General features: G+C 36.5%; 1 protein-coding gene and 1 non-coding gene across 2 annotated transcripts in view; one reads left to right on the top strand and one right to left on the bottom strand.

The window, feature by feature from the left end:
* The first annotated feature begins 764 nt into the window (after positions 1–764).
* Positions 765–836, top strand: Trnaa-ugc (transfer RNA alanine (anticodon UGC)). Its single transcript has one exon. It is a non-coding gene; the product is annotated as a tRNA-Ala (tRNA).
* A 6,021-nt stretch (positions 837–6,857) lies between these two features.
* Positions 6,858–24,347, bottom strand: part of LOC136823873 (polycystin family receptor for egg jelly-like) — a 44,535-nt gene continuing 27,045 nt past the window's right edge. Inside the window, exons 22-33 of the mRNA XM_067080030.1 lie at positions 23,252–23,470; positions 21,585–21,705; positions 21,017–21,179; positions 19,394–19,760; positions 18,414–18,558; positions 17,818–18,029; positions 12,943–13,112; positions 12,136–12,379; positions 10,957–11,155; positions 10,118–10,249; positions 8,596–9,663; positions 6,858–8,007 (exon numbers count right to left, since the gene is read on the bottom strand). Coding sequence (XP_066936131.1) covers positions 7,520–8,007; positions 8,596–9,663; positions 10,118–10,249; positions 10,957–11,155; positions 12,136–12,379; positions 12,943–13,112; positions 17,818–18,029; positions 18,414–18,558; positions 19,394–19,760; positions 21,017–21,179; positions 21,585–21,705; positions 23,252–23,470 — 3,528 coding nt within the window. The 3' untranslated portion in view covers positions 6,858–7,519. The remainder of the gene's footprint in view (positions 8,008–8,595; positions 9,664–10,117; positions 10,250–10,956; positions 11,156–12,135; positions 12,380–12,942; positions 13,113–17,817; positions 18,030–18,413; positions 18,559–19,393; positions 19,761–21,016; positions 21,180–21,584; positions 21,706–23,251; positions 23,471–24,347) is intronic.

Raw genomic sequence — 24,347 nt, 5'->3', positions numbered from 1 at the left:
TCGCATATCAGCCAACACCAGGGTATTCTCCGGTGTCAATCAGTAACGTAAATAAAGCCTGGGACTCGCTATCTTGATCTTCAAGAGCAATTCGTGATCAAGTATGCCAACTGCGACAAGTCACATCTCATCTTATCCCACTTTAGTGACACAATAAAATCGCAAACTCATGATTTTACAACTGATCCTGATTTTGTGTTTTTCTTTTAAAATGGCGACCTGGTCAAATGCTCCGAGTCTACTTTACTTGATTCGGTGTCATCAAAAATCATAAATACTAAAAGCAAAACTCAACCAGAAGTTGACTCTAAGTCTACCCAACGAGTCTAGAACGTTTTTTTCTAACATAACACACTACACGTTTTTTATTTATAAGAACATGCAGCTTCGATCAAGGCTTCGATGGCCGAAATATTAAGAATAAGTTAAGAAAATTTTACGGCTTTGTGGACAAAAAATAACTCAACAAATGGTGAAATAAGAACATGTTAAGAACATTTTAAAGCTCAAACCTCAAAAAGTTAAGAGCATGAGAAGAGTAGGCTTCAAAAATTTTGGATGTTCTTATAAAAAAAAACGTGTATGATCGAAACAAGAGGGAGAGAACAATTTATTTTGAACCTTTTAAACAGATTTTATGATTGACATTGACATTGATAATCTCATGTAATCCGACCACAAAATAAAGACCAAAAATGTCAAAAGAAACCACAAAAATGTCAAACTTTTAGAAACATTAGATCTGATGCTCAAAATTAATCATCGGGGGTGTAGCTCAGTGGTAGAGCGCTCGCTTTGCATGCGAGAGGCCCGGGGTTCGATCCCCCGCACCTCCATAATTTTTGTGTTAAATACTTTGAGTTTGTCCAAAGATTTTGCGTGTCTACATCAGGCTGCACTATATTTTGCTTGCGATTCCCTTCAAAATCCAAACAGCCTGAGCACGAGATTTCCTAGTCTGAACTCAGACCCAGTATCTAAAGCTACCGTAATTTCTCTAATTTAATACGACCAAAAAAATAATTATTTTGGAGGTGTCGCACTAATAATAGGAGGATATAAATTGCTCTGAATCTGGAATCTTTTTATCGTACTAATAATTAGAGGAAAAACTTTGTAAAGGCGCGCTAAATTGGAGGAAAAATAAAAATTTTTTTTATTTTCTGTTTTTTGTTTCTTTCTTTTTTAAGCTTTTTTCTAACCCATATTTTCTTCTCTTTTCAAACTCTTCCAACTTTTCACGTGTCATCTGCCTCATTTGGGCGAAAAGATCAGCGTTCTCAGTCTTAAAAATAAAGCTTGCGGGAATTTCCATTCCTCCTTTAGGCAGGTCATGAGGTCGTACTATAATTAGAGGAAAATTTGAACTTTACCGTATTAAATTAGAGGAAAATCAAAAGTAGGTAAATGGGTGCTCGCACTAATAATTAGCGGATTTAAATTAGTTCAAAATGACGAAAATAATTTCCTCGCATTAATTAGAGGACGTATTAAATTAGAGAAATTACGGTAATTTCAAAATTCATTTCCGTACTACGAAGCGATAAACGTGGGTACGAATCACTATCTTAAAAAAAGCCCAAAGCCAAAGAAAATTTGTAAACGGGTTTTTTTGCCGAAAAGAGTTTACAGTCGGTAGAGTTGCCAGTTTCTTCGAAACTTTCTCGCCGATTCTTTTTTTCCGTATACCGCCATATTTTCCCGCCTTTACTATCACTGTAACGGACGATAACATCGTCTAGGTACACTCTGGTACGAGGCCCGGAATTCCCGAGTTATTTTTTCCGAGTTAAAAAAACCGAGTTAAAAAAAACCCGAGTTATCCCGAGTTATGACGTCATTTTTGGAATTTAGTGACGTCATTTTTCATTTTATAACTCGGTTTATTTTGCTTCCTTTAACTTTCCGAGTTATTTTCCATGTTTTAACTCGGGAATTTTTGCTTCCTTTAACTTTCCGAGTTATTTTCCATTTTTTAACTCGGGAATTTTTGCTTCCTTTAACTTTCCGAGTTATTTTCCATTTTTTAACTCGGGAATTTTTGCTTCCTTTAACTTTCCGAGTTATTTTTTATTTTTTAAATCGAGAATTTTTGCTTCCTTTAGCTTTCCGAGTTATTTTTGAATTTTTAACTCGGGAATTTTTGCTTCCTTTAGCTTTCCGAGTTATTTTTCTTCATAAAAAAACACCAGTTTTAATCTATTGATCCCATACCAACCTAAATCAAAGACATAACCATCCATTACCAACTAGAAAAACCTTAACTTGCTTAATAAAATGAATAATCAACAAACAAGTGAATAATTGAAAAGCAAGAACTGAAGTTAAAACCTGCTAGATAAACAAAGTGTAAGCCCTTCAAAAATATTACAGCATAAATAAAATCTCAAAAAATACAGCAGGTAAGTGATGAGATAAAGCTATTTCAAAATTCATATTTCCTCCCTATTTCATTAAAGAATACTGTAAGTGACATGACAAGATTCTCAGAAAAATTCACTGAGTCCTTCCCCCTTCGCTGTAAAAAATTTGAATGAATCACCAACGATACTTGAATCAATCATTTCACAGACTATTCGTAGATTTTTATTACGCACGGAGCGAGCGTAAGCGAGCGGAGTGCGACTCTTTTGGCAAACGCATGCGCGTAAGCAAAATTTACAAAATTTCAATGATATGCGGGTACTAAAAATGGAGATTCAGTTTTTTTTTTTCACCTTTTTTTTCGTCTAGCCGCTATTCCAACATGTTTAGCCTCTGGAATGTTCAACTTTAAAAATTTCGTGAAAATTAGCGTTTTTTAAGAAGAAGTCGTTGCAGTGTCAATCTTTCGCAAATTTAAAAACCCACTTTCCCTTGGAAAAAATTGACGTTTTTTAATTTTTTGGGACCCTTGGGGCATAAGGTACCTGTTGACCGCAAAATTTTCAAAATTTGCGAATTGACCGTTGACAACATTAGGGGTAAAGGGACCCAATGACGTCACGGGTTTGGGAAAAACTTCAAAATGCGATATCTCGAGTTTGAAGAAGAGTGGAGAGCTCGTTGACCCCTCATTCTATCGGGAATTTTATGGGGAATGAGATGAGAGGGTTTATAAGGCTTGAGTAGGACTTTTAAATTTGGCTGAATTTTTAGCCATTTTCAGCTGATGACGTAATCAAAATAGAAAACATGCGATATCTCGAGTTTGAAGAAGAGTTGAGAGGTTGTTGACCCCTCATTAGATCGAGAGCTTTATGGGGAATGAAATCGAAAGGTTTATAAGGCATAAGTAGGACTCTAAAATCTGGCTGAATTTTTAGCCATTTTCAGCTGATGACGTCATCAAAACAAAAAAATGCGATAACTCGAGATTGGAAAGGAATTGGGAGGTCGTTGACCCCTCATTCTATCGGGGATTTTATGGTGAATAAGATGGGATGGTTTATAAGGCTTGAGTACGATTTTTAAATTTGGCTGAATCTTTAGCCATTTTCAGTTGATGACGTCATCAAAACAAAAAAATGCGATAACTCGAGATTGGAAAGGAGTTTGGAAATGGCTAACCCCTCTTTGGATCGAAACATTTATCAAGAATGCAATGAGAGAGGGGTGTTATGAGGCCTTAGGACGACTTTAAATAAAAATTGGTTAACATTTGGGTAAGCAGCGTGAAAAAATCAAAACAAAACAGCCGAAAAGAACTGAACTCTCAGAATAAATAATTCTCATCTATGCATCGAAACAAAAACATCGAAAAGTGTTATCAATCTGATAGAGAAACGCAATAATGAAGAATTTCTTCTCAGTCGAAAAAATACAATACATCTTCTTTTTCTGTGTATAGTAATGTATAATCATTTCACTGAAAAAGCTGCTGCATTTATTGTGAAGCTTCTGGATGACAAACTTTTTCTTTATTTTGATGTGCATAATTTCAGCGGGAACTTCAGTCGAATGTTTTGGTTCGAATCTTAAATTCGAATCTAACAAGATTTTCGAACAAAAACATTCGAAATTATCTAGAGACCCGGAAGTTATTTTTCACTCGATTTTTCATTTTTTAACTTTGGAATTTTTGCTTTCTTTAGCTTTCCGAGTTATTTTTGATTTTCTAACTCGGGAAATTGTGCTTCCTTTAACTATCCGAGTTATTTTTCTTTTTTTAACTTTCTGTAAATAGACTAAATCTATTAAATTTTACGTTGAATAAAAAGGCTCGCCTCGCTCGTAAATTATTTCTCGTATTGCACTCAAAGTCATGCGATAACTATTACTTATTGAGTCTTCATTGGATTGGTAATCATCGATAGATAGAATCTATCGGATCAATTAGAAATCGATTTTATTTCAGTAAAGTTAAAAATTTATTACCCTTTCGCGGTGACGACATTTAGGGCCAAAATGACGTCCTCGTCACAAGATTCACAGTATTTTGAGTTTTGATTTGATCCGTTTTAAGTTGTAATTTTTAGATTTATGAAATTTTGGATTTTCGGAATTTGTTTGGGGTTTGGGATTTTCGGAAAAAGAGTACGTACGATATTCTTTTGAGCAGCGGATTGATAGCCTTCACCTCTTCTTACATAACTAGTGTGGGCTTGAGGCGTCTATAGAATCATTTCGCTTTGCGAACACGAGACTCGTTCTCCGTGCGTAACCCCTTTTACGATTGATGAGAGATGTTAAAAAATAAATAAATAAAACTGTCCAGAGTGCACACACTCACCAAATCAGCTTACAGAAAAACATTCGAAAGTTTCCCGCACGCATGTGACCTTTGCAAAACATTCGAATTATGAATCGAATCTTTTTGTGTCATAAGGCAGCTCTAATTAGACTTGCGGGTAAAAAACATTCCGGGGGTCAAATACGCTACTTTTTCAAAGTGGAAAGTCTTTAAATGTTGACCTGAAGGTATATTGTTATTCGAATGTTTACCCCCGTCTTTTTATAAAAATAATTCGAACATCAAACCCCATTCTGCGCAATGTAAAGTGAATGATACTGGAAAATTTTACTTAAGCAACGAGGAAACTGCTAGTCGAGTTTTTTGTCACTCGTTGTCACACGTACAAAGAATAAACGTAACGTAAGCGAATGAATGAACACTAAATTTTCGTGAGAAAATTTTTAGAAGCAGAAAAGTCGCCCTTGGCTTGGACTAGGGTTGCGAGCTGACGGGTATGTGCCGCAAAAATTGAGGAAAAAACTGATTATTTCGGGATTTTGTGACCCTTATTGGAACTATTGGCTGTTTTTACAAGCCAAAAAAAATGGAAAATAACTCGGAAAGCTACAGGAAGCAAAAATTCCCGAGTTAAAAATTCAAAAATAACTCGGAAAGTTAAAGGAAGAAAAAATTCCCGAGTTAAAAAATGGAAAATAACTCGGAATGTTAGAGGAAGCAAAAATTCCCGAGTTAAAAAATGGAAAATAACTCGGAAAGTTAAAGGAAGCAAAAATTCCCGAGTTAAAAAATGGAAAATAACTCGGAAAGTTAAAGGAAGCAAAATAAACCGAGTTATGAAATGAAAAATGACGTCACAAAATTCCAAAAATGACGTCATAACTCGGGATAACTCGGGTTTTTTTTAACTCGGTTTTATTAACTCGGAAAAAATAACTCGGGAATTCCGGGCCTCCTCTGGTACAGAGTAGAGATTTCCTAGACGATGCTATCGTTCGTATGATATATCATTATGATATAACATAGTTTGTATATTATAAAACGTAATATGTCGCGCGGCGAATAGAGTTTATGTTTACGACAACAGCTACTTCCGAAAAAAAATCCAGTCTTAACGTTTGTTCCTCTTTTAGATGAAACTCGTTTTAGACTATAGCATAGTCTAGAGATTTCCTAGAGTTCTCGAATAGGTAAGACAGGCCCTGCTTGGTCTGGATAGGTAAGACAGACCCTGCTTGGTCCGGATAGGTCTTCTTATGTGAACATTGGGGAATCTTACCGCTGGGTCTCATTTAGATTCCTTGTAGAGGTCTTCGGCTGTGTAGGGTTTAGGAAGTAAAAATTGTTTGTACACTCAAACGCAAATGTTTCAACTACTGGGAAATCGGTAGACTAGCATGCTAGTCGGGCTGGAACGGTATCACGCGAAAAAAGTGATACTGATAGACAATATTATCGTTTACACAAGATCACTAAAAAAGGGAATAGCTTAAGAGAGGCGTGATAATGTTTACAGTGTAAACTGTTTTGTTCCAAAACTCTACGCGCCACTTTTTTCCTGTAAACCGCCCTGACGCCCTGACAACCTAACTCTTTCCCTTATCTGGCACCCAGATGGTGAAATTTTCATCCGACACGCTAAAGCTCTGAAGGTCGGGAAAATTTTCAACATCTGGAAGGTTTATATTACGGAATTTTACAATACCGCGTCAAGGATTCTTCAGAGCTTTACCGTGGGCGGCCGCCAATCCGCCATCGGAATATCAGATAACTCTTTCCCGCGTTTACTGACCTCTAAACGGACGATAGCATCGTCTAGAAAAGTGAGCGTAGGAGTTAGGTAAGCGTAGGAAGAAATTTTGTCGGCGGCAAGGGCTCGTTCTCCTACACAGCTCCTATTTTAGCAAACGCCCACCGCCTTTATGTTCCCGCCCTCTGACATGATTAATTAACAGACTAGTTTGCTAGTCTAGGAAATTGGGCATTAAACTTTTGAAATTATTCGGTTGTAGGGGTAGTCAATGTATTCAAACTTTTATAAACGAGGGAAGGCATCGCCAATTATAGGGTGTGGTCGAAAATAGAGTTGTTAAAACAATTAAAAGATAAACGGTCCGATTAAAGAGAGTTGTTTTTTTGTTTCTCCATATCTTTAAGACGCCAAAAATTAATGAAAAGGATTTTCAATACTGATCATAATTTATTTATCTTTTAACAATCAAAGAAGTGCAAGATTTTTAAATACGATATAATATATCAGGACAAGCCTCTTAAGTAACTACAAAACCTTTTACAAAAATTACAAATTTTCTCAAAAAAATCCAAAATTCAGTCAAATTTTACTTTAAAAAGTGTGAGAAATGCAGAAAATACAGTAAAAAGATATATACCGAAAATACAACTTGTGACTCGTTGTTGTTCAATTTTGTCGTGAAATTTAATCAAATTTGGAAATCTCAGAAAGGCAAATCATATACCGGGAGCTCTTTATTATTTTGTCATTATTATTCGTGGCTATTTCACATGATAAGGGTAGTGAAGATTACCACGAAGGTCCTTGTTGTGTAAATTTCTATTCGAATAATTTCGATACTTCTATATGAGTTTTGATCTTAATATACAAAGCTAGCTAGAGTTGTAATATATCCGAGAAAAGAAATAGTTTGATCCCAGTTTGATATGTATTCATAATATTCATGACGTAATGATGATGATGTTTTATACCGAAGCACACACAATAGCCAGAGCGTTTACCACTATGTTCATTGTTAGTGGCAAACACCCGGTCTTTTGTAAAACATTACGTCATAAATATCATGTATCCAAAACAAATGTCAAAGTGCACTTTCAGTGTCCATAGATACGCACTTTCGCTAAAGTAAACATAAATTGTTCGGCCGCGAGTAGCTCTTCCTCATTCGCTGTTTCCGTTCTTTCGTATTTACCAAATCCCGAAAATGACGTCGTGGAAAGAGCCAATTCCCTTTCGCTGCCATTTTTCTGACCTAACTCTTCGGCGCTTGATGAATAGCTGTCGTCAATATTTATGACGTCGTCATTGGCTTGATAGTGGTACGTCGTTTCGCCGTCGTCGTCATCGACCTCTATCAAATGATTTTCACTTGTCTTACTCTTCAATGAGATAGTACTCATGAGAGATTTCGTCGACTTTAGTGACATTTTCGATCTGGATTGGGCGCTGTGGGCGTGCGTTGTGTGGCGCTTCTCAAACATGTCACGGGCGTATTCTTCGGCGGCAATCGATACAATGTCGCCGTCTCTGTCGTCAACGAAGACGTCTTTTTCACGAGTGATACTCGCCATACCAAGATATTCTTAAAAAAAACAGGGAACAGAGTAAACTTGACTGCTGATATATGCCAGTAAATAGGACTGTGTGTTCACACGTTTACGTTGACGAAACGTCATTTCGATATGGCAAAAGAGGTTAAGCAAATGGCTATTTATGACTTAAAAAGCATGAATTTTTATGATACTTTCAGAGAACTTAATATTGAACTCTCACAAGACTATCATAAAACTTAAACCAGATTGCGTGTGTTGGTACCATATACATACAAAAAACAGCTACCTCTTTGACCTAACGATTACCACAGCATTCTCGAATAGTATAACCCTATCTAAAATACTTTGATATCTTAGATGAATTAATTTTGACGAATTTTGCTGCGAATCTTTTTAAAAAACGACAAAATGAGTAAAAAAATACGGTCTTGAAATAATAAGTTCTTCGCCAAAATAAAATTTCAACGTTTTTTTACGAGAAACCCCAATTTTTGTCAAAAGAAGCAACTGCCTCGCCAAAATAAATTCCTCGTCATACTTCATTCTTTTAATAATTTAGATGCGTGCCAAAATGAGTTGAAATTAATTCTTTAAAGCTAACATAAAAATCAGCTTACCTTTGAAACTGCTGACCATATATTCCACCACTTCAAAGTCGTTCTCGCGGTCTCCTAACTCTGCATACTCAGCACTCAACGCATCATTCAAGATTGAGATGTACATATTCATAACAATGAAATTGACACCAATATGAAACAAATTGAACCACATTGGTCCTAGAACTTCATCAGCTTGGGCAAACTCTGAGAAATCAAATTTGCCAAGGATCAAACGGATAACAGAGGCGAATGTAGACCAGTTATCTTTGTAACCATAAAGATCTTTACCAAAGGCTAAGGTACCAGAGAAAGTGAACGCAACGAGGACAATCGCAAATTGAAATCCAAAAATTAGTAGATCTTGTCCAGCTCTTTTCAAGGTGCGTGCCAACATCGAGATTCGTTTATTGAAGCGGAGAAGTTTGACAAACTTCAGTAAGATGAAGAAACAAATGAGAGCGAAGCTGTACAACAGTGTTAAATCAACGTATGAAGCGTATTGAAGATTAATGTAGATGTTTGGGACTTTGTCTGGTAAGCGATTGACAATACTCTTGCGGAATGTTTCCTTGTAAAAAGTGAGGCCAATGGTTAAGAAACAAAAAACAATGATTAACATTTCAATCATGTTCCAGAATTGCGTTGCATATTTGAGGATACCATCTCGGTACATTTCACGACCTTCACGAATCAAGAATAAGACAGTGAAGATGAGGAAGCAAATTTCAGCCATTAAGATCATGAAAGACCAATCATTGGTGCCAGGGAGGACACGGAAAGTGATGAAATAATGGTATTGGATGACTCCCCCATATGGTGGGAATTCAAACAAGATGACGATTGAATTGAAATAATTTGTACCAGCGTTGTAAGCACCAAACTCAATGTAAACAGCTCTGGTATGTCGGTCTATCCATAATTTATCTTTCAGGTTTTGGATGATTGCTTCGTTATTCCATTTGGGGAAGATCTCGGCAACGTAGCCACCACCTCCGTAGGTACTGATTTCTCCTGAAGCTGGAAATCCGTCTAAATCCCCATCTTCCTGGAATGTCCACGGCATGGTTCGAGCTGTCAACCGCTTCCCTATAAACAATAATAACCCATGATATTCATATGACATTCATTTTTCATTCATACAGAAGCGCCCAAAATTTTATAAATAACTTTAAAATAACTCTATTACTTTAAATGGCCAATTAGGAAAGTATCTTATAAAAACTCCAGCTTGACCCGAGATCTGAATCGCTTTTTGGTAATGAGATCTTAGTCCGTATAAAAAACTCCCGTTTGGAAGCCTTTTGCTTTCCATTGTCTCTTAGTACTTGAACTTGCGTTTGAGTTGAGAAATTAGTTTGTTTAGCTAACTTTTTGATCGTGTGATTAAATCCTAAGAGAATACTTGGTAACGTGATCAAAAACTGAGCAAATCGATTTTTTATCATTTGATATTAACAAAGGAAAGAGATAATAAAAATTAAAACAATAACCTTCCAGACCGGGGATTTTTATACAGAACATGATGAGATGATTTTCTTACCTTTACGGTAATTAGTATCATAAATTGTCCAGTTTTGATCATATGCCGTTTCTTGTTCATCAAGCAGGTCGTAATAACCAAGACAGTCTTGTCTAATATCTTTCTTAATCTCCTTGGCTTTGATACACGATGCTGAAGTAAAACGAAAGTTATCAGAAATTACAGTTGACGCTCTCTAATTCGATCTTCAAGGGGGATTGGATTTTCATCGAATAAGGTGAGAGTATCGAATAAGGCACCGTCGTTTATGAGAGTTTCTTGTTGACGGGGACTTTAAATTTCATCGAATAAGGAAGGGAGCCTATAGAATAGTAGAACGTCGAATTAGAGAGCGCCAGTTTTACTTTTCACAGGGTTTTCTGCCACTAATTCATAACACTAATATCATGATTCTATAATCTTTTTTTCTAGCGAGCACCTTAGAGCATGGTTATAGTTCTAGTTTGCATTTGTATAAAGACATTATAAATGTCTAATCTCACAAATTCTACATAAAACTGTAAATAAAAATGAAAAAAAAAGAAGATTCTATACAAGGTTTTTACATGGTTGTCTGTTCTTAAAAGTAGATGCATCCTTGCTTTGTGGAACTGTTAATCAAGTTCTTTATAAAAAATTTTAGGGAATTTTCGCAAGCTCAGCATTTCTTTGTAGCGATTCTGACCTTAATTTAAATAGTGTTAACCTGGTTTTGATGAAGAGGGACTTACGAGGAGGCACTCGAAGTTGCCGCAATCAGGCGCCAGTCAATATCTTTTTCGCAAGCTCAGCATTTCTTTGTAGAGATTCTAACCTCGATTTAAAGATCGATAACCTGGCTTTAATAAAAATAGACTTACAAGGTGGCACTCGAAGTTGTCGCAATCGGGCGCCAGTCAATATTTTGGTGACGCCATCATCCAAGAACAGTCCACCAGGGAATTGGTGAACATATTCTTGGTCTTTCCACTTGTCATCAATATCATACCATTTATGAGGGTACAAACCATTAATAACTGTCTTGTTGACATAATCCCAGAATTGATCTTTGGTAACAACCTAAAGAGGAGAGGAGATAACGGTCCAAACTAGCACACAACGTTGTTTCAACATTCAACTAACGTTGTATATGGACTTTGTGAACATTAGATAAACGTTTATAAGCATACACGGCTCGGTGATACTTAGACCAAGAGATTGCAAAGGCTGAAAAATGCATAATGAATGAAATTCCGAAAATCTGTAATAAATCCCAGCTAAAAACAGTCAAAATCGTAAAACACTTTTCAGTAGACTCAAGGTAATCCTTAGTATATGTTCAGGTTTCTGTCATATCTGAGTCTAGATATGCTTATAAGTGCAATGCTTAAATATAAAAAACACGTAGTGAGGTTGGCTACGTTTGTTGTGGCAAAGATTACACCCGGAATAAACAATTTTCTTTTTTAAATCTGCATTTCCAGGAAAAGGATCTAATTTACCAACATTGGTGGATACTCTCTGTAAATACTTTAGGCGTACAACATTTCGCGAGCAATTACTTTCGCGAGGTCGAAAATTCGCGACACTTACGACATTTACTTTCGCGAATTTGAGGAAGGAATATTTTTCACGAGCATAAACTTTCGCGAATCCTTGGATAATAATTTTTGAATGAAATTGCCTTAAAAGTGAAAAAATATTCCTTAAATCCGATAAAGACGGTTGCTCTTCGACTTTAAAAAGGCATTAAACTATAAAAATATGCCGAAAATTTGATATTTATTACGAATTCGAGGTTTTATTGATTTATGACTTTTTGTGAACTTTTCGCGATCATAAACATTCGCGAATTGCTCTGTTAAGAATTTTCAAAGACATTTACTTTCGCGAAAAAGGCCAAAATTTGCGAAAATCGCAAAAGTTTCTGCTCTTGAAAGTTTGTACGCCTAAAAGTATACCTAGGAGAGGCTTTTAAATCAAATTAAAATCAATCCAGAGAGAGAGACGTTTTTGGGTAAATTTCAATCAAGAAGGGGAAAAAATAAAGTAAAATGTACTTTAAGGAAGTCGCTTCTGACTTTAAACAAAGTCTCCAAGTTTCTGGTCTGGTAAAAAGCATTGTAATCACGGAGAGAATAGCCCAACAGTGTGATGACAACAGCGTAAATGAGATAGTACATGATCTCTTTCACGATGGCTTTCATTTTACGCTGTTTGTACGCATATTGCCTCATGACACTTAAGTTTTCTTTGTCTGGTGGCAACAGATGGTCTGTGTTCGCGCGGTCGAAAATGGACGTCCTATAGATAGGGAGAGAGAGAAGAATCTATAATTGTTAAAGGCTGTACAATACAGTTGACACCCCTGTCTCACATCCCCGGTGGAACTTATTCTTTCAGTGGGGAAAGAAAATCTATTATTATTAGCCTAAAAAAACATTGGATGGTTCTGAAGTGCAATTTTTTTCATTCAGTTTTTAATAGGGATAAATCATGGGGTAATTTCACATCAGTGGGATTAAAATTTAGGGCATTCTTTACTCCGGGGACGAGTTTTGGCCAATTTTTCCAGTGGGACAGGGGCTCCACCGAGTCTGTGACAAGAGGGTGTCAGTTGCTAAACTTAAGATACCGACTCAAAAATTTTTAGGCTAAAGTTTCAGGAAAGATGCAAGAAACTTGAGACGGGGGTTGAAAATTACTTTGTAAGGTTTCAATAAACAAGCCCCCAATTTTATTTGTTCTTTAACCAACGGGAATTAAGATTTGAAAATACATTCCAACCACCTTTCGTCTTTTAAGCACCTGAGGCTAAGGGGATTTCCTTTTCTTCAACTTGGACATAAAAAAACAAAACAAAATACCTGATGCTGTCATCAGCAACTTCGAGTGGATTTTTAAACCATGATTTGACATTATCCAATTCTTTTTCCATTCTTTCCATCTCTTGTTTTTCCAACTTCTTGATGAAGAGAGCCACCACCAGAGCCATCACAAATACTTTCAATGGCTGCATTAGTAGAATGTCTTGTAGCTACGAGTGTGAAAAAAGAAAGAAATTGAAATCGTAGCTCGATGGTAGAGCAAATGCCCGCGAATGGCATGGTTGTGAATTCGAGTCTCGCCAGATCCGTTGGTTTTCCAACGGTTCTGGTGGCTGGTCAGATGACAACATGTTGAGAAAGGGAGTGGAATTAAAATATTTATTTTTAAGGGTTTTCTGAATTTAAAGGGGAATTGACGTTTCCATTTCACTTCTACATTTTTCTGCATGGATTAAAAAGGATAAAAAATGCATTCAAACAAAAAAAGAATCATTGGAAAACCCTTTTTACTCGCTGAAGTCTTCTTTTTTCACGACACAAAAAGTTAGCTGGAGTTAAATAGGGTTGAGTTATGGAAGGCTTTGAGTTATAAAGGTTCGAGATATTCAAGTTATAGAGGTTCCGAGATATAGATGTATTCAAGTTTACAAAGGTGTTCGAGCTATAGCTGAGATATTGGAGATATAGAGGTTTGAGAGACTTGTATGAAAATCATGGAGACTGGTGATAAGTGAGTTATAAAAAGACTTGTATGAAAATTATGGAGACTGGTAATAAGTGAGTTATAAAGAGACTTGTATAAAAATCATGGAGACTGGTGATAAGTGAGTTATAAAGAGACTTGTATGAAAATTATGGAGACTGGTGATAAGTGAGTTATAAAGAGACTTGTATGAAAATTATGGGAGACTATAGGGAGGAGTGTTGAAAATATGAGACTGGTGATAAGTGAGTTATAAAGAGACTTGTATGAAAATTATGGAGACTGGTGATAAGTGAGTTATAAAGAGACTTGTATAAAAATCATGGAGACTGGTGAGAAGTGAGTTAAAGACTTTATAAAAATAGAGATGGTGATATGTAAAGAGACTTGTAATGAAAAAATTATGGAACTGGTGAAAGTGAGTTATAAAGAGACGTGTATAAAAATTATGGAGACTGGTGATAAGTGAGTATAAAAAGACTTGTATAAAAACATGGAGACTGGTGATAAGGGTTATAAAGAGACTTGTATAAAATTATGGAGACTGGTGAAGTGAGTTATAAAGAGACTTGAAAAAATATGGAGACTGGTGATAAGTGAGTTATAAGAACTTGTATAAAAATCATGGAGACTGGTGATAAGTGAGTTCTCATGGAGACTTGTTGAAAATTATGGAGAATGGTGATAAGGAGTTATAAGAGACTTGTAAAAAATATGGAGACTGGTGATACGTGATTATAAGAGACTTGTATAAAAATGGAGACTGGTGAGTGATAAAGAGACTTGAAAATGGAGACTGGTGATAAGTGAGTTATAAAGCTTGAAAAATTATGGACTGGTGATAAGTGAGTTATAAAAAGACTTGTATAAAAATCATGGGACTGGTGATAGAGTGAGTTTATAAAGAGCTTGTATGAAAATTATGGAACGGTGACAAGTGAGTTTATAAGAATTGATGAAAATTATGGAGACCAAGTGTAGGAACATTATGGAGACTGGTGCAAGTGAGTTATAAAGAGACTTGTATGAAATTATGGAGACTGGTGACAATGAGTTATAAAGACTTGTATGAAATTATGGAGACTGGTGAAATGAGTTATAAGAGACTTGTATAAATTATGGAGACTGGTGAAAGTGCGTTAAAGAGACTTGTTATGAAATTATGGAGACTGGTGACAAGTGAGTTATAAAGAGACTGTATGAAAATTATGAGACTGTGACAAGGAGTTAAAAGATTGTGAAATTATGGAGACTGGTGAAAGTGAGTTATAAAGACCTGAAAAATTATGGAACGGTGAAATGAGTTCTAATGGAGACTGGTGATAAGTGAGTTATAAAGAGACTTGTATGAAAATTATGGAGACTGGTGATACGTGAGTTATGAAGAGACTTGTATGAAAAAGACTTGATTGAGAGACTTGTGATAAGTGAGTGTATAAAGAGACTTGTATGAAAATTATGGAGACTGGTGATAAGTGAGTTATAAAGAGACTTGTATGAAAATTATGGAGACTGGTGACAAGTGAGTTATAAAGAGACTTGTATGAAAATTAGGAGACTGGTGACAAGTGAGTTATAAAGAACTTGTATGAAAATTATGGAGACTGGTGATAAGTGAGTTATAAAGAGACTTGTATGAAAATTATGGAGACTGGTGATAAGTGAGTTATAAAGAGACTTGTATGAAAATTATGGAGACTGGTGATAAGTGAGTTATAAAGAGACTTGTTGAAAAATGAAAATTATGAGACTGGTGATGGAGTGAGTATAAAGAGACTTGTATGAAAATTATGGAGACTGGTGATAAGTGAGTTATAAAGAGACTTGTATGAAAATTATGGAGACTGGTGATAAGTGAGTTATAAAGAGACTTGTATGAAAATTATGGAGACTGGTGACAAGTGAGTTATAAAGAGACTTGTATGAAAATTACGGGGACTGGTGATAAGTGAGTTATAAAGAGACTTGTATGAAAATTATGGAGACTGGTGATAAGTGAGTTATAAAGAGACTTGTATGAAAATCATGGAGACTGGTGACAAGTGAGTTATAAAAGAGTATGAAAATTTGACTGTATGGAGACTGGTGAAGTGAGTTATAAAGAGACTTGTATGAAAATATGGAGACTGGTGATAAGTGAGTGTATGAAAAATGGAGACTTGTATGAAAATTATGGAGACTGGTGATAAGTGAGTTATAAAGAGACTTGTATGAAAATTATGGAGACTGGTGATAAGTGAGTTATAAAGAGACTTGTATGAAAATTATGGAGACTGGTGTAAGTGAGTTATAAAGAGACTTGTATGAAATTATGGAGGACTGGTGTAAGTGAGTTATAAAGAGACTTGTATGAAAATTATGGAGACTGGTGATAAGTGAGTTATAAAGAGACTTGTATGAAAATTATGGAGACTGGTGACAAGTGAGTTATAAAGAGACTTGTATGAAAATTATGGGACTGGTGACGTGAGTTATAAAGCTTGATGAAATATTACTGTGACAAGTTATAAAGGACTTGTATGAAAATTATGGAGACTGGTGACAAGTGAGTTATAAAGAGACTTGTATGAAAATTATGGAGACTGGTGATAAGTGAGTTATAAAGAGACTTGTATGAAAATTATGGAGACTGGTGACAAGTGAGTTATAAAGAGACTTGTATGAAATTATGGAGACTGGTGACAAGTGAGTTATAAAGAGACTTGTATGAAAAAATTATGGAGACTGTGATAAGTGAGTTATAAGAGACTTGTATGAAAATTATGGAGACTGGTGAGTGAGTTATAAGAGACTTGTATGAAAATATGGGACTGATAAGTGAGTTATAAAGAGTATGAAAGATGGAGACTGGTAAGTGAGTAAGAGACTTGTATGAATTATGGAGGACTGTGATAGTGAGTTATAAAGAGACTTGTATGAAAATTATGGAGATGGTGTAAAGAGACTTGTATGAAATTATGGAGATTATGGTGACAAGTGAGTTATAAACGAGACTTGTATGAAAAATTATGGAGACTGGTGATAAGTGAGTTATAAGAGACTTGTCTGAAAATTATGGAGACTGGTAAGTGAGTTTAAAGAGAGTTGTATGAAAATTATGGGACTGGTGACAAGTGGTTCTATTGTATGAAAATTATGGAGACGTGATAAGTGAGTTATAAAGAGGACTTGTATGAAAATTATGGGGAAAGTAGTTATAAAAGACTTGTAATTCTGGGGACTGGTGACAAGTGAGTTCTAAAGAGAATTGTATGAAAATTATGGAGACCTGAGTAAGAGACTTGTATGAAAATTATGGAGTCTGTGACAAGTGCGTTATAAAGAGACTGTATGAAAATTATGGAGACTGGTGACAAGTGAGTAAAGACTTGTATGAAAATTATGGAGATGGTGATAATGTTATAAAGAGACTGTATGATGGTGGTGAGTTATAAAGAGACCTGTATGAAAATATGGAGACTGGTGACAAGTGAGTTATAAAGACTTGTATGAAAATTATGGAGACTGGTGACAAGTGAGTTATAAAGAGACTTGTATGAAAATTATGGAGACTGGTGACAAGTGAGTTATAAAGAGAGTTGTATGAAAATTATGGAGACTGGTGATAAGGGGGTTATAAAAGGTCAAGTTATGAAGATATTTGGGTCGCGTTATAGAGGTTTGAGTTAAAGAGGTTAAAATTAGGGAAAACTTTAACCCTATTCATACCACAGATTTGTAAAGCCCGAAAGGCTGTATCCGCGGCCTGTATAGAAAAGTGAAGCAGGCTTTGGTAGGATTTCCTACCAAAGAAATCACGTGACAACAAGCAATTTCACTGGTTTGAGAGATGCGAAATAGCGTTTGCCACCTACTTTTTTTTATCTCGCGCTCCGAAAACAATTAAAATGCTAGATCCTATCCATCGGCACGAAATTTAAAAAGTCAAATTTTTGCTTCACTTTTTTTTGTTGGAGAAAGCTTAAAGTTGCCTATCTAGCCCTTCTGGTTTTGATTCATACTAGGCTTTTGGGGGCGGTTCAGAACTAGAGGGTATTAGGTGTCAAGAAATATTTCATTTTGAAGCTAAATAATAGGAAGGCTAGACCAAAGCTGTATTATTTCAGGAACCATTAACATTAGTTTCCTCACCCTCACCTAAAAACAGGAAAAAGTCCCCCATGTAGCATGAATAGGATTAAATTAAAGATGGATCGAGCGAGTTTTCTTACCAGACCGATGGTGACAGATCCGAGCCATTCCAAAGATTTTGCATTTCCAAAAGCCATTCCATACCACACAACCATGAAGGCGCATCCAAGAATAATCAATATACACAGAGCCCATGTTGGGTATAATACCCAATGAGGGAGAGTGAATTTCTTTCTTTTCTTCTTTTTCTTTTCTGCTACTTCCTGTTCTTCTTCGTCAACTGATTCAATGTCTGAAAAAAAAGAAAACAGACGATTAAATTGAACCCTGTCCCCGATAGTCCTTTGTATGCACTGCATCTTTGGACTACTTGACTAGATCGGACTACTTGACTAGATCGGGCTACTTGACTAGATCGGGCTACTCGTATAATGGAAGTGTGTTCAGCATTAGAGCTGTCTAGTCTGCCATCTTGTTTTCAATTCTGGTTGTTAAAAGCGTAATTCGAATGTTTTGAAATTCGAACGTTTGAAAATCTAAAGTAAAATAGAAAACAAGATGGTGGACTAGTCGACTTCAAAATTGGACAGTTGTGAGCAGTTAGCCTATTTAGTGTGTAAAAGAATATGATATCTGTGGTTCATGTAAAAAAGAGCAAAGTGTATAAAATACTGACCAGATTCGTCGTCATCTGAGCTTCCATTTTCGATATCATCAATTACTTTGACCGGCAATTCTTTCATTCGGATAGCGTTGAATAAGAAAACCAGCAGAATGTTGACAGGAACGGTGATCAAAGCTGATTGCACGCCTACCATCACCTGTGGAAATAATTATAACATATTACCTTTAACTGAAGAAATTTTCGCGGAATTTAATTTTGCGGTTCACAGCTCAAAATTCGGAAGTTTTGTGGAAATTTGATTTCGAGGTTGAGAGATTTTTTTGTTTACAAAATGGCCTATTTTGCCCTAAAAAGACAAATTTTAGAGGTGATTTTTTTAAATCCTAAGAATATTTGTGTTTCGCGGAATTTCATTTCGCGGATTTGTCAAAAAACTGCAAAACTAAATTCCGCGAAAACTTTTTCAGCGAAAATTACAGTATCTATCCCAGACCTATCTATCAATGATTTGAAGAATTGTCAATTTAATTTGTCTTTTCTTCATTTCTGCCCCAGACTGCCTAGAATTGAGCCAGAAAACTACAATTCCCACCCATATGGGGCCCAAATATTAATAATCAATATGGCCATTGAAACAAATGAAATACAAACATATTAACTATCTGTCCAAGTCCCAATTGGCCCTTATGACTTTTATACTTTTTATAGCTAGAGAAGGAAAAGGCGCAATATTGACGTTATAAATGTCTACGAGCAATAACCTCTACACACCCATACTAAGCTAATATCCACCATCTTTGATCGGAGCTTTTTTGAAAGTGGTACCTTCATCAAAAATTAACGTCTAACGGCACTAAATCATTAAAAATATAGCGCTTTCGATGCATTTACATCGCTATTGAGTAGCGCTACCAATTAGGGTACTCCAATCAAAGATTTTGCTTGGCTAGGATTGAAAAACTTGGTCCAGGGTATATAAAGGTCAGTGTTTTCGAGAGGGTATTTACGAAAGTCGAAAATTTACTCCATACCTGAGGCCAAGTGAACGTAAAGCCACGAATATTGTTCTCCGTCTCCGGTGTACCCGCCGGCACCGCACCGTAAAACATAATATTCGCCAACATGACGGAGAAAAGAAGCGACATGGCGACCGAAAGACGTTGACAACGTGTAAAAGACGACTCAGGCGGTCGCGCGTACACCGAGAACCAAATATGCGTATCGGCGAACTGTCTACGGGCGTGATTAGCGAACAGGTAATTGAATTCCTTCATTTGTGAATCTGAAGCAGCAGCAATGTTATGGACTAGAAATCCTTCTTCTTTCTCAACTGAAAACCATTTGCCAACAATAAAGGTGGTGTCTTCTTGGCTTTGCAAATCTATGACTTCCATATTTCTATAATGGTAAAATGAAGAATAGGGAGAAATTTTTTTGAGTCTATTTCTCACTTGTACATAAAATCGTTTTGTGTCTTTCTTGATTAAAATCAATTTGATATCCTTGTTTTAGCCTTTTTTGACATTTTTTTAAATTGACATTTTAGGTTTTTGAACATAACTTTTGAACATGAAGCAAAATTAAAAAGTATTACACCAAATTTTAAGTTAGGCTTTCCTCTGAATGATTCCGAAACAATCTTTGAGAAATCTTTCTGCTACTGCCTACAATATCAGATCAAAGAGGGTAACTTATTTGTAGCACACCCGGTACTTTTAAAGGTTTTGTTTCCATAAGTGTTCCAGTTTAATATCAGACACATATTTTATATCAGGACAGTGTCTGCCTATTGTTATATCAGTGCCGTAGCAACTGGGGGGGGGGGGGGGGGGCAAGGGGGGGCTATGCCCCCCCCCAATAATTTTTTCAAAAATGGTTATTTTGCAGAATGCAAAGTTTCTTTTTTAATTTGTCATAATTGTCTTTTATGTGCATGTTTTGAGTGTATTTTTAAGCAATCTAGAGCTCAAATTTTCAAAATCCCCCCCCCTCGGGCCAAACCATGGTTGGCCCTCGCGGTGTCACTAAACTTCAGCCCCCCCCCAATATGAAAATGCTTCCTACGGCACTGTTATATTATGCTGATACAAGTGAAAAAATGTTTTTCTTTTTCCTCTTTCTGACCAATCTTGCTCCAGTTCCACATCCGTTGTCAATTCAATGTGAAAAAGCTTGTGAATTAAAATTGATGAGTAAGCAAACGATATCACTCTTATTTAAAACAAAACTTTTAACCACCTTAGTACTGCAGGTTAAGTAAATGTACTGCATCAAAAACAATCGAAATTCGTTTGGCACACTTAACGAGAATTTTCTTTCAACAATAGATTTGTTAAAAATCTATATTATAAAGGGAGTTGAACTGTTCCAAAATACTCTTTCATTTGGTGGGTTCGAACCCCGGTCGGGTCGATATTTCAAGGTTTAAGATAAGTTTAAGATACTCCCGTCCGTCGATGATACTCCTGACCGTTAAGATGATATACTCCCGACCGTCAAGATGAGATACTCCCAACCGTCGATGATACTCCCGTCCATGTACGGAAAAAAAATTGCGTCAGCTCTACTATGATTTGACGTCAAAGTACCTACTATTAGGATGGTACCCAAATTTGCGAAGTTTTATCTCATTAAAATAGTCTATATGGACATACCTTAAATACCAATCCCCTCCCGTGTTGTCAATCCAAATACGAAGATAAACAAGATCACCGAGATTTTTCTCGGTTGACATCACGAATGTTAACGAGCTTCCTCGTATGAACGCTCGGTTTTCTTCGTCTTTCAGAAGGCGAACGCCGCTCTCGCCTTGTGTTCCTAGTAGGGAATCAAAAGAGTTCTGGAATCATATTTAGGTTAAAATTCAAACTCTCCGTGCGTGTTCGAGTCACTGACCTTTACATATCCCTGGACCAAGCTATATATGCCATCTTTGATCGAAGTTTTTTTTTGAATTGGTACCCGTAAAGAAACCATTGCAGTGGTAAAAATCAACGTCTAACGGCGCTACATCATCTAAAGTTTTCGAGGGAAAGTACATCTAGCGCTCTCGATGCATTTACATCGCTATTGAGTAGTGCCCCACATTAGAGTACCACTTTTCAAAAAGCTCTGATTAAAGATTTTGCTTGGAATTGAGAAACTTGGTCCAAGGTATGATAAAGGTCAGTATTAGAAACTCCACTGTAAGAGTCCAGTAAGAAGTTTTTTCTATTATATTACCTGATAAATTGAAATAGATGTTTGATGTGGTTCCCGCTTCTCTGCGCGTGCCCGTATTAACAGTGATTTGATACAGGTATTTGTCACTTTTCTGGTTGCCGACCAATGGGTAACATCCAACCTGTATGCAGAAGAAATCATGACGTAAATGTTTTTTTTTTATAATCATACAAAAATCCGAAAACAGGCTCAGAGATGCTTAGGTCCAAAGCTTAATAAGGCTGAAAAATACTTGAGGGGATGCTTAAATCTAAAGCATAAATTTAGGGAAATACTGAAAATCCGTAAAATTGCAGCCAAAAAAAGCCAAAATTAGGAAAAACATTTTTCGAAGTAATGCTTACCATATGCTTAATTTTTCCCCATATCTGAGCCTAGATATGCTTATAAGTGCAATGCTTATTAAAAAAAAACATGTAAATGAAACGAAGTTTCAAAAATGAATGCGTCCGACAAATAAATTGATCTAGGTCGAGCGAAGCCATGAAAATAGGGCCATTCCATTTTATATTCATACAGGGTTCAGGGGTGGACGAACAATTCCAGGGGGAATGCTGGGAAGCTTAATTGGATAAAAGTTTTCGTATGGGAAAACTTCATCACTTGCCTAAGGGGTCATCCACATAGCACGTACTCAGTGAAGGGGGGGGGGAGAGGGTGACTTAGCAAAAGCGTACGTCTATTGTTTAAGTGACGTTATTTCTATTGTTCTCTGCGTACAAGGGGAGGAAAAGAGTGTCAAGTACAATATGGATGACTCCTAAAGATTTCGTCACTTTCTTCAACAAGTTTATGTATTCAAGATAAATCGAAGGCGACGGTATAAATTAAAGCTTGCAAGTCTCCATAATCGCCATCCACTCTGATCGACGACGGTAAAAACACCAAAATACCGTCGTCTGTTTAGGGGAGCAAAAGCGATATAGGGCGTTACATCAACTAGAGCGCGGAACCCAGTTGGCGTGATAACCCAGTTGGCGCGAATTTCACTTTAGGCGCTAATTGGACAAAATCAATGGCGTTTCAGAGAAAAAGAGGTTCGAAGTCTTCAAGAAGTATCGATCGAATTTGTTTAGCGGCGACTTCACTTACCGTCGCCCTCGATATCCTACGATACATAAACTCAGTAATAGGTCCCCTGTAGAAGTAGCTCGGGGTCCACTTAAATTTTTAAAGACTGGATGGCGCGATTAAGTGGTCCGGTAGTATACGGTAATATACTTTTGCTAAGGCGGACTGTAAAACAACCTCGTCAAATGGGCCATTCCATTTTATAACCATACAGGGGGTTGGACGAACTTTTCCAGAAGAATTCCCAGGAGGTCTAAGGAAGTGTTTTTCATGTTTCAGGGGGGGGGGGTAAAAAGCTATTCTTAAACTTCCAGGGGGTAAACGGCTGATATTAGTTCGTCCATCCTCACTTTAAAAGATGAAAATAATTTTTTTCCAGGGTCTTTATGCAAATTTTGCCATTTTCCAGGGGTATCCACACATTTCCAAGAAATTTGTTTTCCAAGAAATTTGTTTTGACTTGAAAAGGTTCGTCCACCCCCCCCCCCTGTATGGAAATTTATTGGAACAGCCCAAGGCTTCATGTCTACTTCACTGGACTCAGCGTCATCAAAACTTAGTAGTCAGAGCAGAGTTCAGCCAGAAGTAGAACGTACCTTATCTAAGTCAGCTTTATCAATTCTCCTCGCGAACACCAAACCAATGACATAGATGAACAACATACTGGCAATAGTCACCAAAAGTACGTATCCTTCTTTCAGTAAAGCAAGTGAGGGCGTTGGTAGAGGATTGGGCGCTACAAACATACCGCCAAACGATGTTAAATGGTTACATTTGCAGACCGTTTTATTGATGGTCGTCTCGTTGCCAGAGACCTATGGACACAATAAAATATGGTTGAATCTCCCTAATTCGAAGGGGGACGGGAAATCTTATTTGTTCGAATGACAGAGATATTTGTATTATAAAAAGTATTTTATGAGGGTTTCTCCTTGACGGGGACTGGAAACAACTTCGAATTATAGAAAGCTTTGAATAAGCGAAAGATTTTTCAAAGTTCTGGATTTACAGAGATTCTGCGTCTCTAAAATAAATGCTTTCAAAATTATGTTCCAAACTGAGATAATTAACCCTTGGCCCAATGACGTTAATATTTTTCGCTCTTCCAATTTCGCCATCTTTTTTAAGGTTAACTTTTGGAAAGGCAAAATTGTCAGAGTATTTTCCAAGCACTTTTCTGTACCATCGTTTGTGTGATGAAGAAAATTTTTTATTTTTCTAAATAGTAGGGGGGGGCATTCTTTAGTAACCGTGACAACAATTTTCGTTGTAGAATTAGTTTGACCCATTCGAAAGAAGAATGTATTTAAAAACTTTGAGAGGGAGTAATCAAATAAGTCCCATCAAAAGTTTTATGGGCAAAAGACTGACGTCACAAGCAAAAACCCTTGGGACCCGAAATTTGACGAAAATTCAAAGTCGCTAAAACCTAAAACCAATTATACCACTGGGAAGCTCTCAAAAAACGATATAGAGGACTTTTAAGCGGATATTGTCGATTTCTCGAGAAAAACGGCGTCAAATTGACGTTTTTTAATGTTCATTTTCTCGAGTTACGTTGAGAAATCGACCATTAAGTCTCCTATATCGTTTATCTTGTTCAACTGTAATGGCTTCTTTAAAAAACTCCGAAGATGACAGATATAGCTTAGTCCAGGGTTTATAGAGGTCATTGGGTGTATAAATATCTTA

Source organism: Clytia hemisphaerica, unplaced genomic scaffold (genome assembly GCF_902728285.1).
Source record: "Clytia hemisphaerica strain Z4C2 unplaced genomic scaffold, Clytia hemisphaerica genome assembly, whole genome shotgun sequence".
NCBI classification, from domain to species: Eukaryota; Metazoa; Cnidaria; class Hydrozoa; order Leptothecata; family Clytiidae; genus Clytia; species Clytia hemisphaerica.
The sequence above is the reverse complement of the archived record's forward strand: the minus strand, read 5'-3'. Positions and strand labels throughout refer to the sequence as shown.